The 20,523-nt window shown below is 38.3% G+C and overlaps 1 protein-coding gene across 1 annotated transcript in view; it reads left to right on the top strand.

Moving 5' to 3' along the window:
* The window catches only part of csmd2 (CUB and Sushi multiple domains 2), a 340,194-nt gene that overhangs the window by 24,137 nt on the left and 295,534 nt on the right, over positions 1-20,523 (top strand). Inside the window, exon 2 of the mRNA XM_066674957.1 lies at positions 5,338-5,554. Within this exon, the coding sequence (XP_066531054.1) occupies positions 5,338-5,554 (217 nt within the window). The remainder of the gene's footprint in view (positions 1-5,337; positions 5,555-20,523) is intronic.

The following is a 20,523-nucleotide window of genomic DNA, read 5'->3' as shown; positions in this document are numbered from 1 at the left end:
TCAGGATATTTTATTTATTTTATAAAATAACTAAATAAAACAGAAAAAAACAATACTATAGGCAACATAAAATATATTCATAGCATCATTCCTAATCTCCAGAAAGTTTGTGGGATTCTGGACTCTAAAATCCCTTTCACACATGCACAGTGACCTAGATATTTTCCATAGTTTACCCGTACTGTATGTGTGAATGCAAACATTTGTAACATTTGTCCTGGACTCGGCCCTAGTACAAGATCAGGTATAGTTTGAGTTAGTTATTCCAGAGTTTTGCCGTTTGGGACCTCTATTGTGAAATGTTTGTGTTAGATAAGGCACTTTAATTTGAGCAACTGATGTTTTACTCATGAAATCTGTGCATAATCAAGAAGAGTCTGATATTTGTTTTGTTCTCTATCTACACAATTAATGCGACTCTGTTCTCAAATGACCTTCTTTTCATGTCCAACTTCTCAGCTGAGAGTGAAGAGATTAAATAGCCATTGTGAAGCTCTGTACAGTCATAAAGGACTGTGTGTCCAGAGGTCAAATGCTCTTTTGGTGCTGGTCCATGCTCACTTTACTCTGGATTGTGTCTCCCTCAGGACCAGGTGAAGACATGATGGATTGTTTTCAGCTAGCACATATTTTCTGGCCTTGGATGAAGTTACCTTTTTAGAACTGCTCTGGGATCTGTTGTAGAGAATCGCATGTTGAAACCTAATGCAAAGTCAAATGCAGTACTGACTTTTGCTGGAGAGCCCCACAGATCGTCCAGTGTGAGTCTCTGTCTCTTCCTGAGACACTGACTGACTGATTAAGCAATTTTACTGATCTAGGTTTTCCTGCCATTAGTGTTCAACATCATTGGCCATAGCTACATGGCAGATGTATATAAGCAGCTAGAGCAAGAGTGGGCTTTGTCCATGTGTTTATTCAGCAGAGAAAATTGTAAATTCGCTTTAATTTACACATGATTGTGGGTAATTGTAGACATCTGCGAATGTGTGTACGTATGCAGAAATAATTTGAACCATTTTAAAGTGCAACATCATTGAAATGTAACATAATCACATAGTTAATCTTATGTTATTTTGATTTGGTCTGTGGTTGAAATAGGCAAAATAGTTCCTGGGTTGCATTTATTTTAATTCAGGAGCCAATACGTCCTTGGGTCTCAGTGGCATGACTAAAAGAACATGAGAATTTTACATCCCAATGGCCAGCGGAAGTTAACTCAATTTTAAAGAAGCATGTATAAACTAGGGAGGCAGCAGGTAGTGTCGCAGTCACACAGCTCCAGGCACCTGGAGGTTGTGGGTTCGATTCCAGCTCCGGGTGACTGTCTGTGAGGAGTTTGTGTATTCTCCCCGTGTCTGCGTGGGTTTCCTCCCATGGTCCAAAAACACATGTGGATTGGTGACCTCCGTGTCTGTGTTTCCCTGTGAAGGACTGGCGCCCCCTCCAGGGTGTATTCCCTGCCTTGCCCAATGATTCTAGGTAGGCTTTGGACCTACCGTGACCCTGAATTGGATAAGTGGTTACAGATAATGAATGGATAATCTAGGCTAATATATTATAGCGGCTCTTTAAGTATGCTGTTATGCAGAAAGCATGCTTATTAAGACCCGGCTAGAAAGTTAGCTATACTTAATGTATTTACGTACTTGTGATAGATTCTTTTTGCAGTAGAGAAAAGGCATTAATACAGAATATTTTACCCATATTTGTATATTCCCATTGCAACCTCACTTGTGAAATTTAACAGCAATGATGTTTCCTGATATTTTCACGAAAAAACACATTGTACATTGCACAAAACACATTTCACAAAAACACGCTAGACTCTTAGTTTGTTAACCCTGTTAACCCTACCTAAGGGGCAAATTATAATTTTGCTTTTGGCTTATTTGTTCATAACTGCTTGTATAAAGTAGCATTAACATTCTCCAAATTATTTTGCAAAAACCTTGTAGACCATGGCCTGCTCAGTCCCACCCTGTGCCTCTGGGCTAATGCTTAGTATTTGGTGAGAGAACTGACCTAGGAATAGCTCTGGAAAGATAGCATCTGCTTAAAACCTTATTTCTTGTAACAACTGCTAGTCCTCTGAACTCAATAGGTTTAAGTTTGTAGTGCTGTTTAGGAGAAAATCCAAATCTCATTGTTTGTGTTAGAGTGCTTGTTGTCTTTTGGACCCAATGATCATTTAAATATCTGCAAGTACCATTCTTCAAATCATAACTAGTCCATTCCATTATAGTTTAGAAAAGCACACAGCACTCTCCTGATGGCCAAGAGAGGATTATCTAAATAACACTCCACAGGCTTTTTTTAGTCAAACAATATTTTGGGAAGAATGTATCGGATTGAAAAATGCCCCAGGTTTTCCTCCCTATTGCATTTTGCACTTAATTACCAGGTTCCATGCTGGGAGACAACGGTAGCCACTTCAGACATCCGAATTGCATTCCTGCTGGGACTTCAGGCCAGAAAAGTAACTTGCAGTTTGTGATTGTATGAATGACAAAGGCATATCCACAGTGGTGTATTTAACACAGACACAGGCCTAATTGCTCTAAATGTGATGGAGAATTGTTTTAAAAATAATTGGTGAAAATGTATCATACAGACAGAGCTTAATTTTCTAAAGATTTACAGTAATCCCTCTTGGTTAATGTTCCAACATCTCAGCACAGTGGAGTGTGTGTGATATGTAAAAACATTCTTCTCCATTTGTTTCCTGGTTCGTTGAGAGTATGGGGTTTGTCAGCCACAGATGCGCTCATATTATGTATTCCTAATTCCTTATTTATCAAGCGCTATTGAAATTCAGATCCACTTAAGAGGTGAACAAAAGGTGTAATTATATTAGAAAGAATTTTAATATTCAGGATCCTGTTATTATTTATTTCATTATTCTTTCCACAATGTGGCATGCATTTAAAATCGCATTTGAATGAAATGGCTACTTTCAGATTCTGGTGCAATAAGGATTAAGTTTTAATCATTATTCTCAGACTCTAGAGGATTCTTAATGGTTCCATTGTCCACATGTTTTTCATAGCTTTTCATTCATTGATACTAGTTGCATTGTTGGGTTTGCAATTGATTTATAGCTTTTGTGATTTAGCTTTTGAGTCTTATTTCAGAATGAGAAGGCTATATGAACAACTGATTTAGATAAAAAACAAAAAACACCACTAGATGCTTATTTATACAATAGATTTTAGCCTTTTTGTATAATCCTACATGCTACTTTCTGTTTTGGTATTAGTAAAGTGAAGTATTTTAATGATGCAGAGAAGAATAATTTAGCAGGAGGGCCCTGAGAAAACATGTGTGTGTGAGAGAGAGAGAGAGAGAGAGAGAGAGAGAGAGAGAGAGAGAGACTTGTCCATCCTTAAACAGTGAAAACAAACCAGGATAACATTTAATAGTAAGAAACTCTGCTCATTCCAGTAATGGATTCCCCACCCCCTGCAGTGATTAGAGGGAGTTTGAGGCTGATTTTGTGATTACTAGGTTGCTGTGGTTATTTTGATCCTGAGTATGTATTTTCTGATGAACTGAGAGAGTGAATGCTCTTTATGTACAGGTTGCAATTGTTGCCCCAGAAGATGTGGCAGGGCATAGTAGATAATGCAACAGCACACCTCTATGGAACGATGGCAGTTTTATGTGTAATTTACTGCCACCTTAAAGATCACAAGCACCACCGTATTGTACAAAAGTTGAAAGGACATGTAGTTCAGCTTACAAGAGCTTGTATCTCTTACTGAGTCGCTGATTGGCTGACTTAATAAACTGACAGATTTACAGCCTATGTTTGGTTTGGGAGCTTGAAGTGGTTTGAACAGAAGGATTTGGAGAAGTTGTGTCTGTAGCACAAAGGATTATTGGGATTTCCCTTCTCTTTATGGGTTTTCTGTATATCCGCTCTCTGAGGATGTGTGTATGAGAGCACAAAAGAGTGTAGAGGCCGTAACACAAATGGAATTTTGTTACCTCAGGTGACATTATATTGCTGTTAACATTTTTATGCTAAATTATTTTTATCTTAGTGTGGTGCATATTTTAAATGCCTCAAATAGATTTTTAATGTGTGTTTTTCTGTGAGTAAGTTCCACGCTTTCAGTTCAGATGTACTGTATTTCAATTAGTGCAAATGATAATAACTTATATTTCTTGAAATGTGCATGTACAAACAAAACAGCAAGGGACATAATTTACTACTGCCACTACCAGTAGATATACTAGAATGGGTCATGTTTTATTTTTCTTTGATAAAAAAAAGAATAGTATGCAGTGGTATATTTAACATTGAAGCCTCAGTGGTAGTACTAGTGCTAGAATCTATAGCTGATAGTTGGTGTTCAGCCCGTGTGTGGGTTTTTTGTTTTTAAACATTATTAATATAAGACATAAATGCTACACATTGTTTTGACAACTTTTGATATTTAGGTGAAAATTTGTTTGTCAGTTACGATCTTACTGTGATAACAGTCTGTTTTTGATTATTTAGAGCCTGCTAGAGTTCTGTATTTAAAATTGATTTGAAACTGTAGACTGCCCTGCAGTAAGCAGGACTAGGTTTGGTGTCTGGCCTTCTGTTCCTGAAAGGACAGCAATTAAGGAATAAACATGAGAGAAAATGTTAAGGAAACAAATGAGAGAAAAACAGCACATCTTTTGATTAAATGACAATTAATTAAAAGTGTGGATAAAGATCTGTCCTGAACAAGTAATTTAAGCTAAGCTTTCCTGTGATGGATGGAGGCACACACGTTATTGAAATTTCTCATCTGAATGGTATTTTACAAGTGCCCATTGACAAGTATGCAAATGAGGAGTGCAATTAATGTAGGAGAGGGGAGTCAGAGCTGCGGGCAATAGGAAACTATTAAAATTGCTGGCGTTAATAACCAGCCTCCACCCCCATACACAGCCATCCTTTTTGCACGGTGTCACCGTGAGAACAGCTTATTGACCACCAGAGCACAGGCAGTTGACAATATGGGCAATTTTCACACTTCCGCTTATTTAATTGACTGTCTAATGATTTCACAGAGATTCTTTGAATTAAAAATTAGAGTTCTGTGATGAGGCTTGAGGAAAGCACTGGTGAAAAATTACATTATACTTGCCTGGTGGGTGTGTTTGTAGGTGGTCTAAACAGCAGCATTTGACTCTCCTCCCCACCACTTTTGCTAAATGTTCTCATTATCCATGTAAGAGTTGCTGACATACGTCCAAATTATGTGCTTGATATAGACATATTTTGGTTTCAATTTGTGTTAAATTAGGAAATCCCTGATTAATTTCCTGTTTCTTTTTTCTCTTTCTCTTTCTCAGCTCAAAACTGCAGTTACACACTATATAGCCCAAATGGGACAATAGAAAGCCCTGGATACCCTTATGGATACCCAAACTACGCCAACTGCACATGGGTGATTGTGGCACAGGAACACAACCGGATACAATTGGTATTCCAAGGCTTTGCATTAGAAGAGGACTTCGACATACTGTCTGTCTATGATGGGCAGCCAAGTCCTGGAAATTTACGAACCCGGTAAGCAGAACTCTCTTCTTTATCATGTGGTGAACTAATGCTGTATAAGAGCTTGCAGATCAAATGTGTTTATGTTACTGCTAAAATATATTTGCTAAAATACATTTCCTTTCCTCACTGGGTTTACGTTCTAGCCCAATAACGTAATTCTGATGCCACTTCTCCAAATGGCATTTACCCTCACCAAACAGGAAAAAGGTTTTTGTTTTGTTTTATTCTGTTTCACCAGATTTATTCTGATATTTAGTCTTGTTTTAGTGTTGTAACCCAGTACTGTTGCCAGATGTGTTGGAAGGTTGGAGCTTTACCCTGATAGGCTGTAAAGTGAGACAACTTCCTCCTTACAGCCTTCTGTCTTTAAATGAGTGGGGGAACGGTAAAAATAAAAATCTAAGCTTTGAGAACATATTTATTGTCTTGATTATTGTTTACAGAGATTGTGGGTGTCAAATGAAACCGTCTGCATGATGCGTGGGGCCGTTACACGCTGAAACAGAATCTGCTGAAGCATGGTTCTGTGTTTGTCCCGCCTCCTTGGATGAGAGGCACCATAACTTTGCCCCTGATTGATCTACAGATTTTATTAACCTGTCATTGTGAAAGCTGAGAGCCTAAGCTACACAGCCATATCTTCATAGCAGAAATCAACAGGGATCTTTAATTCACATTACTTTCATAACTGGCCATGAAATGAGCTAAAAGCAGAGATGAGGAAAATGTGTTTGCCTCATGTTTTAGCTAAATACATGGCAAGTTGTCTAACCAATATGAATTAATGCTCAGCATTTACCCCAAAATATTTTATTACATACAAATCTTAATAAAACCGTATAAATCATTTGAACACACCAAACTGTGCTTAAAAAATAAATAAAATCAGACAATGTCAAAAACATGTACAATTTTCTTTCTATCATTAGTTTAGTCAGCAATTTATGGTCAAACACTCCAAATTATCATCATCTTACATCCAAACATATTAATAAAGAGTAGAAAGACCCAACCATATTTGGGAATTATTTCACAAATAAGGAAAATGTGTTTGTTTCTGTATTTAGTTCAGTATATTTCCAGTTGTCAAACGTAATAAATGCTCTAAATTTGCCCCAAAACCTGTTATTACAAATAAAAATGTTAATACAACCGTGTAAATAATTTAAGAACACCAAATTGTGTTTGCAAAGGTTTTCACAAATCAGATAATGCTTAAAACAAGTGAGATATTTTATTAGTGTAAACAGTACTTTTACAGTCAGACCCTTCAAATCATATATTTTAGTGCCACAAATAAAAATAAAGGGCTGACAGATCTTTGTGAAATATTTCACAAATCAGGAGAATGGTTTTTATGTCAGCTTTAATCTCAGTACTTATATGTTTATTAACATTATAAAAATTAAGGCTCAGCATTTGCCCTAAAAGTTATTGTACTCTATTTTGATACATGACTCAAAATGAGTAGAATTGTAAAGCACATTCAAATACACCAATATGTGTTTATGAAAGTTTCACAAATTAAGCACTGCTTAATCAAAGAAAGTGTCATGCACCTGTGTTTTTGAATATACTTTTGACTGAATTGTGGGGTTACAGCCGATAGAAATCTGAACAGCTAACCACAAGCCAACTTTACTGTGGTACTTTACTGGTGGGTAGAAGAATTTTGATACATCCCAGTACGATGTTCCAAAGTTTTTTGCTTTCTGATTTGTATCTAACACAGTCACTCATTTTTAAAATGCTGGATATTTTCCACAGGGAGGAGCAAAAAAAAAAAAACATCACCAACTACAACAAAAATGACTATGCTTGCAGTGAATGTGTGTTTATGAAGTATGAGCCTGGAAAATAATCCCTTTATAAGGCCATGAATACGTGGTGGTTTCAGGCAGTTTCAGTTTCATTGGTCAGGCTGTTTTTCAGTGTTTTAGTCGGTTAGTGGCTAATTTGTGCCTGCTGTGAGAATTTCCTAGCTTGATGACATGAGTTCTGCATGCACCTCAGTTCATTGTCTACTGTTCCTGATTGAACAGGGAGAGTAAAACTGCAATATTTTCCCCATCCTATTAGAACATGCCAGCTTCTCTTCATGTTTACTATGCAAATGTGTGACCTCATACTGTGTACAAATAGAAAACTAATAAAACTATTGACAATTTTGTCAATGGGAACCTTTATTCTCACCCTTTGCAGATATTTTGAATTAACTGTCTCTTGTGTAGATAAAGAACAAATAAGCGTTTTTAATGCATTTGTCTCTTTTGTAGATCAATTTATAAGAGATTCGGTAGGCTTGGTTAGACTTGATATTTCAATTCTCATTTACATGTTTTTTTCTTTTTCTTCAACTGCAAGTGGCTTTCCTGGAAAGGCTTTTCTCTGTGATGCTCTCAAACATGGTCAGAGACTCTGGTGGTCTTCAGTGTTGTAATTTTGTAATGTTGATTAAAAAGGCTTTGCATTCACTTGAAGCTATCACACACTCACAGGAAAATATGTCTGTAATTGAAGAGTTTTTTCTTCAGATTAGATTCTTTTTTCTAGCTGATATAGTTGTTCAGATCATTGCTTCAAGTGCCATCAGAGTGCTTCATAAATATAACTCCACTCGGCTGTTTATCTGTTGAGGGGCAGTGGTAGCATTACATGTTATTATAAAATCTTGATGCATTATGAACCCCCCCCCCCCCCCCAAACTACATTTGTCTCACAGCAGAGGTGATTTTATAGCATGATTGGATTTCTGTTAAGCGCTGGTATACATGGTATACATTACAGCACATCACAAACATTACACTGGCTTTTGAGTTCTTGCATATATAGGCAATAAATATGTAACGATAATATATTAAGATACAAACAACAGCTTTTGACAGGAGGATGAAGGTAAATATGTCAGTGTCTGTGGCAGTAAGGGTCTGTGAAGCTGGCAATTGGACAGAGTGTATCTGTGGCGGACTGTACATTTATGCAGGATGGATATGAATCTGTTGGTTGGTCATTCAGACATAGGTGGGAGTTGGCTTGTTTATTTGTTGTTTTTATATATATATATAGAGGAGTGAGCGTCCATCTGCCCCATCTGTTGCTGTACACAAAATTTGCAGTTTGTCTGCCACATCTATTTATCAATAGGAAGGGGCACCATAAAACCACTGCTGACTTGATATTGTTTGTGTGGGGATCATTCTTTCTATATTTAGTATTAACACTCCCTGTCCACCCCTCTGCATTTTTTTCCCTTTAGTATCAACATTTTAAAAAGAAAATACATCTTTCTCTGTGCATTATTTGTCATCCTCCACAAGACGGTAATGTCTGAATATTTTTTGGTTGATAGACAATTCTCAGCTCAATAGAGGAACTACAGTCAGTAAATGGAACAAAGAACATCTTTAAGGTAGTTATACTTGATAAAATATCTATTGAAAGCTGATGCAAGGTACATGCACATACTGAAGCAGAGAGTGTGTGGATTATGGATGAGGGCACAAGGGAAACTTACTTTCATTCCCAGCGGTTATGAGAGAGTAGGTTCATAAGTGCATTTTTATTGCTTTTTTCTTGCTTTTGCTTTAGCTTGTCTGTTCAAGTTCCAGTTGTTTTTATCTTTTAGATTCAGGGTGCAATAAACTGGCTTCTCTGTTTGGGAAAAGGCTTCCGTCTGAAATGGTTCAGCACTGTAGCAGGCCAGAGGGCGTTTGGTGAGGGAATGTGTCACGTTGTACTCTCTGTCATATCAGCTGAGACCGATCTTCCATGTTGTGGGGTGAAAGAGTAACACAAGCGTCCTGTGGGAGCTTAAGTTCCCCTGCTGACTTGTGGCTTTTGGCGCCACTTGCACAGTCGTGACCCTGAAACATATACGCTCATCCACTTTATGTTTCAGGACCCAGGCAGTCTGTACTGTGGAGTTGGAGCCCTCTTGACATGCGCAGGCCTCTACATTGGTGGTGGTTTCATGAAGGGTTGATGTGGCAGTGAGTGAACTTTGTAGTAACAGATTTTTAGCTGGAGGGAGTAGATCAAATGAGAAGCTGCTGAAGCATGCCATTACGTACAGTTCTGCCTCAGTGCTGGCCTTATGAGAGGCAGCAGTGCAGCAGTGCAGGGTTTCTTTTGCGAAATCTACTGGTTCATACTGGCATGGACTTTGAATGCAATTTTAATGAGCAAGGCCCAGACATGACTTTTCAAGCAAGCACACATTGTTTCCTACATTGAAACCAACATGACTTTCTGTATCTTCCCAGAATCCTGTGATGGTTGCTGTGCAGAGAATGGGCTGATAACCCAGTGGGACTTGAATGTGAAGTATAAATATTCAAAGATTTTTGTGAAAAATAAGGTCATGTGTGGGAGAAATATGAAATCTATAGAAATGTGCACTCTCTGTGCCAGATGATCAGCCCTAGATTCCATGGTACATATTTGCCTGCATTTCCAACATAATTTTAATGCCCATAAATGACAAAAATGGCATGAATTCAGCTGAATTTTAATACATTTCTTCCAGATTTAAAATTTAGAAAAGCTACTGTTTAAAATACACAATATACATTTTACAATATATACATACAACATAAAATGGTAGTTTTTTTTTCTTTTTTTTTTTCTACTATTATCAACATTGCATATATAAAGCTGAAGAAATGATTGTTTGATGTTGTAAATTTGGAAAGGAAAATCTGAACCATGTGAGATTTGTTTGTTAAAACTGAAAGAATTCTAGAAAAATGTAGCTACTTATATATCGCCTTCTGTTGCTGGGAGTCACATTGAAAAGCCTAAAATATTCATTCAATAGGGGTGTGTGCAGGTGCTGGAAGCTTGAATAGCAAACACATTCACACTCTGTGGCATTAACAGCAAAGGAATTTAGAACAAGCTGGCGCGCTAAAAAAGAGTGGGGCAGAGCTTAAACTAGGAACAGAATAAACATTGGCTTGGCTTTTCAGAGGTGGCAAAGTTCAGGAATGATGCTAAATTATCTTTTTAATATAACTCAGTATACCATTTGTCATTGTTAGCTGGCTGATTTGTTTATGTCAGCTGAATAATTTGCTAATGATGTCCTCTGTTGTGTGCCATATCAGGCTGGCCAACACTCACTTTCAGTTCCCTTCATGCCACTACAGCGGTTGTTGCTCCTTATGTCTAGGCAAAAAACAACAGAATCTTAGAATTTTACTTGGGTTGTGCTTGTCACACAATTCTCAAACTCTGTCCAGATACTTATGGTCCTGATGCATGGAGCAGCTCTTTTATATAAAGCTTCTCATTTTGTGCCCTGACCTTGTTTATCATTGGGTCGGTTGCAATACCGGAGTTGGCTGTAACTTTCCAATAGTGAGATACTGAATGAATGTGTAAGAGAGTGTAATGTTACTCACATAACCTTGGTCCTCTAAAGCAGGCTTGAGCTTGCAATCATCAGATAAATCTGCTGGGTGGACTCAAGTTAGTAAGTTTCTCTACAGCACTATTTCACATCAAATTACTTATTTTTTATGTTGACTTATGGAGCAGAAATTTTGAAAAATCTATAGACTTACCCTGTATTTTCGGATTGTCTCTTCCTTTTAAATGGACTGGGCCATAACACAATACAGTAAGCTATTTTTTTGAATACACATTACCAAAAATTGACTTCATCTGGATATCTAGACATAACAGGCTCTGAGTTCTTTCTATGATGGAAATCTCTTCAAGTGAACCTACCTCTCTATCTCTGTGTGTATGAGCTGGAGGATGAGGTAGGGTTGAGTAGGAGATAAAAAACCAGGTGAAGAGTAGTGGCCACTCTGTTTAATTGCTCTTATTTATTTGTTTAACCCCAGGGTAGAGTCCCTGGGTGATTTATAGCTGCTTCTCAGCCAGCTTTTATAGAACAGCACACAGGAGCATAGCTTGGACCAAGACCATCCAATCCCATTAAATCACACTCTGTCATCCTCTACCCTCCAACCCCTCATTCTTCCCCCTCCTATTCAGAGCTTAGTCCAAAGTTCGTGCTCTGATAAAACTCTGCATTCTTGATGTAAATCACAGTCCATAAGAAAAGTATAGTGGAGTGTGGGCAGTTTTTACATTATAATTGTTTTTTTTCTTATACAGGATCTTTTGTTTGAACCCCCCCACCACCACCACCACCCACCCTGTGATTCTGTCGATTAACCTCTTTGATGAATCAAGGTCTTCAGATAATCCCACCAATGGATTTATTTTAGTCAATATTTTGCAGACATTCATAACCATAACACAATTGATTACCAATAATTTTTTTATAGTCCAATGCAAATTGAAGTCACATTATATAGCAACCTGATCACAATAGCAGTATGGTGTCCATAATGTGCAGTCCGGGTTTACACTAGTTACATGCTTATTTTTTAAAAATTATTTGTTTTAGATGACCAACTATGAATTATTCAGTTGCATAGAGTGGGTGAGAACAGGGACAATATTGACCTGCAGTTCAGGGATCTTGAGGATAGGAGCTGGGATCTGGAACTAGCTACAATGATATACAAAAATACTGTTTGTAAATATACCAATAAACATGGTATCTTTCTTTGTATCTCTTCACAGGGTGTGTGTAATTGAAAACTTAATAAATTTTGATTTCTGAAATACAAGTTTGATATACAAAAGAAAAATGCAAAATGTCTCCTATGTGTCACGAGAGTGGAGCATGTGGGTAAAACTATGTAAACACTGTGTCACAAAAGCCACAGCTTTATCGATCGCAGCGCATATACAGTCTATGGCACAACCATACTCACGTAGCGACATCAGTCTGGTGTGTGGAGTTTGTAGCGTGCCAGTGGGAAGCAGTGTTCTATGTGTGAGATGATGGAGCCTCATATGAACAAAGCCTGAGAGTGAAAAGGAGAAATCTTCAGTAAATCTGGGACCACGGAGTACCTGCTGCTTAACAAACTGGCCATGTCAAAACAATAGCCTCTTATACAAACATGGACTTTGCATTGCTCTGCCCCTTTCACTTTCAGTTTGTTTGGGACTGTTTGTGAGGTGTTTAGATGAATGTTAACTGTAATTCTGGGGAATATAAGTGCATGTAGCTTACCAATGCATGCTGTTAGCGCAGCTTGTCACTGCATGTGTGTTTATCTGTTAATGTCTGATGGTGAGTGTGGTTCCACCAGGGTTATGCTTAGGAATGGGCAGTATCCACGTTTTTCATACCATCATACTTTCTCAAAAGTGATATACAATTGTATATGGTATTCCCATGGGCTGGGGGTGCACAGTTGGGCTGCATGAGCTTCATATATGTGAGTGTGGTTTGAATGAAGGGTTTTCAGCACTGTTCAGCTAATCACACACAAACTTGCTTACGATAAAAACCTTTCTGAGAGACTAAATTTCAGCACCTGGTGCTGGAGGAACAGAAAAGTTTGAAAATAAGTGAAATAAGACTCTGCTCTACACCTTTTAGAACCATAGCTGGCCAGATATATAGACACGTGTGGTTTAGCACACCAGACCAGATGATTTTCCAGAAAACTGAGGCTCAAAATGCACACATTTGTGTCAAATGAAGGGTCTTCTGAGTATTTTGACTGTTCTAAGCTTCTTTCCTCTCTCTATTTTAACCCAAACGCAGCACTAAACTCACAACTGTGGTGGGCTACTACGGTGTTTTTTAATTTTTTTTCTCCCCCCAACTCTATTGAGACTATGACATCAGCAATCGGTATACAGACTACAGCGCCCCTTCCTGTGGCTTTCTTAAATACAAATAAATAAAATTTATGGTCTTGTACTTAAACACAGAACAGAAATTCGACACACCACACGCATGTTATAAATACAAGACATATTTTGAGATACCATCCATATATTTAATACTGCGGTATATATTAAGGTTGGTCGATATAACAATAATAGTTATGCCCATTCTGACCTCTTTTTGACTCTTGCTGCAATACTTTCAAACTGAGTACTTTTCAAACAATCAATATATTATCATTATAAAAACAATTTTTTTTGGTGGTCTGAAACATCCATTGGATCCATGACTCAGAACCCATAATCCATTCTGAACTGGGAATTTTGTGATTTGTTAGGTTTACATGTGTTAAAGGTACAGTAAGAAACAGCCATTTTGTTTCTGTAACTGTTTTTGGTAAAAAAAAAAAAAAAAAAATTAAAATATATGCATTATGTGTGAGCCTCAGGGAAAATCTAGGATATGTGCCTTTTAAAGTATATCTCAGCATTCTTTAATAACACTAGGACTTATACAGAAAGGCCAGGCTTCTGTTGGCTGCAGTGCAGGTTGTAGCTCATGAACATTATACTCTCCTCTAGAGTTATTGATTGCTGGGTGAATGTTCAGGCCTATGTTAGAGAGCTGGAGGAAAGGAATGAGGTGATGATGAGCAGGGAGGTACTGATAGTGATTACCAGTCGGCTGTTTTCTCCTTGTGTGTGTGTGTGTTTTTTTTCATTCCTCTACACTTGGGTAATTACTCGGGTTTGTTGTCTTTCCTTTTTCTCAGTCAAGACTATGGGAGAAGTTAGATCAGAGTATCAGTGGTTGTGTGGTGTGTTAAGGGTTGGTCTACCGTAGTGTAGATGGTACACACAACATGTGAACCTTGCTGGCTGGTAGCATTGTGCAGCTGATGGGTACCGTAAACAGAGACACCACAGCTTGCTGGAATTGGACAGCTAAGGAAACCCCATGGGCTCTTACCCATAAATCATCTCTCTCCTCATACCTTTCTCCATCCCTGAGTAGATCTTGTCTCATAGAATGATTTATTCCTTCCCAGTCACAGGTGCTCGATGGAAATCTCTCCACTTATCGGTGGTTGTTAAATCAACAGTGTCGTATAAATGGTAGAGATTTTCCCCCATGTTTGTGAGGGAGTGGAAGATGGTTCAATTATTGTTATTATTATTGATTATTGACCAATGGAGAACACATCAATGGTTCTCTCTATGGACAATTTGCCAGATTTTTTGGTTTCAGGTCATGTTCAATGCAGCCAATTCATTTAAAGTATTCTGAAATCATCATATAAATCATAAAAACAAATAAATCTATTGCAAGTAGGTTATGTATTATTGGAAACTACTACTAAGGACCAACCCTAGGCCTTTAAGAATATGATAGGTATGCTTTTATATATTTAGTTCAATAATATTTGTATAGTCCTTTTTACAAGTTTTGCTGTTCCAAAGCAGCTTTATAAAATGCAGCATGTATTTTGTAGCCATGGTCAAGGTCTTAAACACAGCTTCACTTTGGACTGCTGCTAAACCAACACACATGGTGGAGAACTCTGACTGCATAGTTATAGTAGCTAACAGATGTTCACATTGGCTAGCATCGTGCTAAATTACGGGACTAGAACACAGGCTGAGGCATCACAGAGGATCGAACTCACAATATCCCCAATGATGGGGTCAAATCTGTTGCACCACTCAGGAGCCCCCAGGGTGTATTTAATGGTTCTATTCCTCTTAAAGCTGATGGTTGACATTCCAGCTATTGCTGATAGTGGTGCAGTGAGAGAACGTGTTTGCACTTGTGTATGAGATGTAATGAGATGCTGTCTAAATCTACCAATTTCAACCACACACACAAACCTTTTCACCACCAAATGTGAGTAAAAAGGGCTGAAGTGTGAATTTTATTCAGTAATCAGAGATAATAGCAGGCTAGGCTATTGGCATATTGTTTGCTTTGATGACATTTGAGTGTGGCTTATAATGAGGCATGGCATATTGCCTCATCCCCTTAACCTTCACGTGATTTTTGATTTTCCCTTTTTCCTCATTCATCTGTATTTTCCTGAGTGTTGAAGTGTGAAATGCTTTCAATGAATTACTTGCACATCTCCAGAAGAGCAGTGAAGCGTCTCTTTAAGCAAAAAGTGATAATGGACCTAATTGATTTGGTTTCTGGGTAATGAGACACCTGTAGGAGATGTCGGGGGATGATTGAGGTTTGGGCTGCTGGGCTGTGAGAGGTGTGTCTCAGTCTTTTGGAGGAGAGAAGTCCTTTTTAAATATTTTTCTTTTACTACTATCCTTGGAATTTATTTGACACTTTGGATAAAGACCTTATATTATACTCCTCACCTTGCCAGTGGGACCCCAAAGCAGGTCTTGATTTATTTTCTTTTCTTGTGCTGTCTGAAGACATTATGCCACTGACCTAGAATCAGCCCTCTTTTTTTAGAGGTGGTTTGGAGTGTATCATGTTTTATACACTAGTTCTTTCCTTGAAGTGCATTGAATAACAAGAGGTGCAATAAGTAATGAGTTTTTTTCTACCCAGAAATCATGCAGAAATCATGACCTCTGAAATTGAGGCTGAGGATGAAATGCTTCAACAAGGAAACGCAAAGGCATTAGTTCAGTCATGTGTAATCAAGTACAGTATGTATGTAGGGCACCGAAGTATGGTAATGAGCTCAGAAATGTATCTGAAATCTTTATTGCAAGTTAGAATAGTGCTGCAATGTATTCCATGGGGTAGAGTTGCATGCAAATCCAGCTGTACTTGTTAATTGTTAATGAGTTGTACTTGTAAAAGTTTAGTTAAAACTGATAGCTTACAGTGGGCCACATGAGTCTTGGATGAACTCCACAAACCATACACTGATATGGGTGTAGGTGTAGAGTTGAACTGAAGCGTAAGTAGAAATATTTGCACCAAGATAAGGAAAAAAAAAAAATGGGTTAAAATACTGTGGTGTGCGACAATAATGTGCCATGAGCTCCATGTACCCTCAGGAGCTTCTGGGCGGGTCTATACAGAACGACTCCCAGCATGCCATTGTATTGTTTATTGCTGTTGTGTTGCTGTGCAGTTGATATGTTTAGTTCACCGTTTCTCAAAGTGTGGGGTATTGCAGGTGGGGCACAAGGAATCGGAAGAAATGATCATTTGTATGTCTTAATTTATGCCTTTCTCTTTTGCCAATAAAAATCACCCACTCAATGGATTCATTAATAGCCCTTAAACGTGTAAAAAAAAAAAAAACATTAAATAGGAGACCAGAAAAATGTAGCTTGCCTGGAATCATAGTGCGAAAAATAATAATTCGTGTTGACATGTTAATTGCGGCAGAACAATAGAAACAGTACAACAAGGCTGTAGATGTGTGTATAAGGTTTATGACTTGAGAGTGGCAGTATCAAGCATGCAACCCTGTTTTTAAAAGATGTGTAGTTCAAAACAGGTTCATTGTGGTCACTGATGCTGTGATAAGGCATAGTCATTTGCTAATTTTTGCACAAAAAGTGAGAAACAGAAGCACAATTGAATTCCTCTATTTTTAAATTTTTGAACATTGATGTTAATGTTGTATCTGGTGTTAAGTTAAGCAACTGATTTTAGAGATAGAAGTTGATGTTACTTCAATAAATTAGAAAATGATATACTTGCATGTGTATTTTATTGCCGTTTTTAGTGGCGATTATGGGACAGGTGTGGTGCTAAAATTCCCCTTCTTATGAGGTGGGGAATGATAAAAAAAAAAAGTGTTTTGAGAACCACTAGTTTAGTTTATAGGTGTGTATGTGTGTGTGTGTGTGTGTCTGGTAGTGGCATTATCTTTGTTTATGATGATGATGGTGATGATGATTTTTGTGTAGGGCTGGATGAGTTGGCCAACATATTTTTATCATAATATAATTCCAACATTGATATGAAAAACATTAAAGCCACAGAAGAACTGCCAAGAAACCTGACATCACCCTCAATATAAATCTCTTGGTTTGGGTTAATGTTTAAAGTGTAATACTGAGTGTAATGAACAGATGAAATGTTTTATTTTATATACATTAATATTGAATTATTGTCTAGCCCTAATTTTTGGTGAGCATGCTCATAGCTCTCATCCATATGTTACCCCTACCCCCACCCCATGCTTGTGTATCAATAAGAACTGGGCTGTGTTTTTTTCTGTGTACGTTTTTTGTCATCAGTTGCCTTATGTGAATTTAAGCATTGTGCATAAAAACATTTGAACAACAGTCTTATGTTATTCTCACCTCTTTTCTACACCTTCACTGGAATGCTTTAATTACATGGATGACAAAGTGAGCCATGATAGTTGAGTTAAAATGTGGAAGATACCAAAGTGCTGAGCAATGGCAGCCAATGGAATTAGCTCGCTAACACGATACATCTGCTGCATTTGCTAACTCTCTATCTGGGGAGAGGAGGAAAAGTGCTATGCCATTTAGTCCGGTATCGACGCTCAGTAAAACTTTTCATACCCTCATTTACCTTAAGTGTCCATTTATCCTGCTTAATGTTGTGTATTGTTTTGTTTATGTAGCACAAAGCGGTTGCACTATGTCGATAAGCCAATATGGAGACGGCAAGGAGACAGAGATGAGTATAGGAGGCCAGCTAATGCCGGCTTCTGTGGTGAACTCATTAAAAGCTGTGAGGAAGCATCTTCAATTAACTCTTTTAATTAAAGCACTTGTCATATTGCAGTGGTGAGTCAGGGTGGCGGTGGAGGGGTCAGTCGCTCTTTAATGAAGATGTAAGCGAGCGCCCCAATGCCTGTCACAAAGCACACGAGATATTAGCCCCTTCATCAACACCGCCCAGCCGTTCGCACTGGAGAGACGACGTGGCCCTGGTTAAGCTGCACTGAGTGCCCCTCACGAGCACCATGAATAAATAGCATTATTTCCACCGTATCTCAGTTCAACATGATACCTAAGAGGCATAGCAGTAGATATTTCCCCCAGTTTTTATATATTTATTTATATTTAATATGTTCACCATTATTCAGTGTGGCTGTTAATCCTGTATTTCAAATTGTCTTGACTCACAAAAGGATAGAGACAAAACTGCTAACCAGTTGGGTAGCTTTATGTTTGATTAGCAGGCAGCAGCAGTTGTTATAGCTCAGGCGCTAAACTTATCTAGATGATGTTTTAGTAATATACAGTACATTCCATAAATAAATTAGCTGGTGTGCTAGATAGCATGCATAATATATAAAAAATAGGCTAACCAGTAAAGAGATTTCTTTCCTTCCTTCCTCCCTTCCTCAGTTAGGAATTGAGACAACTCTTAACACAAGTTTTAATTTTGTTATACTGTTTAGAATGTAACGTGTGAGTGTGTGTCACCCTGCAAAGGACTGGTGCCCCCTCCAGGGTGTGTTCCCACCTTGTGCCCAGTGATTTCAGGTAGGCTCCAGACCCACTGCGACCCTGAGCTGGATAAGCGGTTACAGACAATGAATGTTTAGAATGTTAAAGTTAGACATTTTTGTTGTTTTGCCATGTTGTATTAAAAAGGTTACACCCTTAGATCTTATACAGTGATGGGGATTGATGATGTAGGAGTACGAGTGGAGGTTTCTCACCATCGGTCAACATGTCCTTGTTGCCCTTTGTATCTAATCAAATCTGAAGCTAAACCTTGTTTTGGAGTTTATTAGAACTGCAGGGCAGTGCCAAGGGAGAAAGCAAGAAGAAAGTGGAAAAAATGATATACAAATAATGAAATTGCAGGGGGCCTCACAGGCTGAATGACTTTTGAAGGAGTCGGCTGAGGAGAAGGCAGAAAGCCTGCAGTCTCCTCCCAAATCCACTCTCTGGCAATGAAGTCAACATTTGAATAATTAATTTGTGCTTCTGCATGGCCTCAAGCCTGAGAGAGAGAGAGGGAGAGGGAGAGAGGTGGGCGTTGGGAGACAGATTTGGCAAGTGGAGAGAGATAGAAGAAGAGCAAATGTGTCCATGGGAAGGTGAATGAAAGGTAGATGGGGAGAGCAGTGAAAGAAAGAGCAGGCAAGGGATAAAAGGACAAGAGGAAATTGTGAGCAAAATGTTCCTGGAGAGAGAAGCAAATGAAGGCAGATGCTCCGGCACCCTTTCTTCTCTCTATCTGTGAACAGATGTGTAATTAAAAATCAATAGTGGAATGCTTTTCTCTAATGCAGATTTATTTGTATGCGCACTGCTTATCTGTATGAACTTGCTCCAATTCACCGCATTCCTTTGAGCAGGAATTGCAGTGGCTACTCTGCGTTTTTGCAGTCAAAGACGGCGGTAAAATCATTGCCCCCTCTCATCGCTGGCGCTTCATCATCACAGCACAAACCCCTTACACTATGGATTATGCTCAGTGCAATTACAATAGCAGTGGCAAAAAAGCAATAGCAGTGATGGAAACCTTATTAGTCTTTATTTTTATTTTTTTTTAATGTTTTTTGATTTGACTGTAGATAAAAGTGATTTATAGGAGCCTGAAAGCATCACGACTGAGCCAAAGCTCCACTAAATGTTTATTGTTTATTTCATGTAATGATGCTTTAACGGATTTCTTCAGTTTATTGTTGACTTGCTCTCCTTCTCTCTCTAAGTACCTGGCAAACGATGGCATGTAATGAAGTGTTTGTTTCACTGCAGTGTGAAACACATTTACCCTTGAATTCTGATGGTGGATGTAATTTCTTTCTGCATTTGTATTGCATGTAGGACATAAAGGCAGCATGCTCCTTGAGTCTGCTCAGCTCTCTGTCAGAGGACTGTTGAGTGATGAGTGTATGCAGGCGGCTGGCGTGCTAATAGTTGTCCTGCCATTTACCCTATTTGCTCCACAGCATCACTCACAGCCTGTGAAACTAAACAGGCACTTTCTAAACTTACGTCTTCAGTCTTGGAGCATTTCCCAGGCTGTTGCACTGATTAAGGGTAAATGCTGTTCTCTTCCACTACTTTATTTTTCCAAATGCTATATTTATGCATATGTGTGAGACGGATAGAGAGACAGACCAAAGAGGAGGAGGACAGTAAATTTAGAACACACTATGAAAGTAAGGCAGAGACTTGCAGAATCAGAGGATATTTTTGGCTGGACAGACATGACACATACGGAGTTGCCTGTTTATTTGGTATAACTGTCTCGGCTTCGCTCTTTGGCCATTGTAACTGTCACAATCTATGTTCTG

This window comes from Hoplias malabaricus, chromosome 6 (assembly GCF_029633855.1).
Source record: "Hoplias malabaricus isolate fHopMal1 chromosome 6, fHopMal1.hap1, whole genome shotgun sequence".
Lineage (NCBI taxonomy): Eukaryota > Metazoa > Chordata > Actinopteri > Characiformes > Erythrinidae > Hoplias > Hoplias malabaricus.
This window is presented reverse-complemented; position numbering and strand designations above follow the sequence as displayed.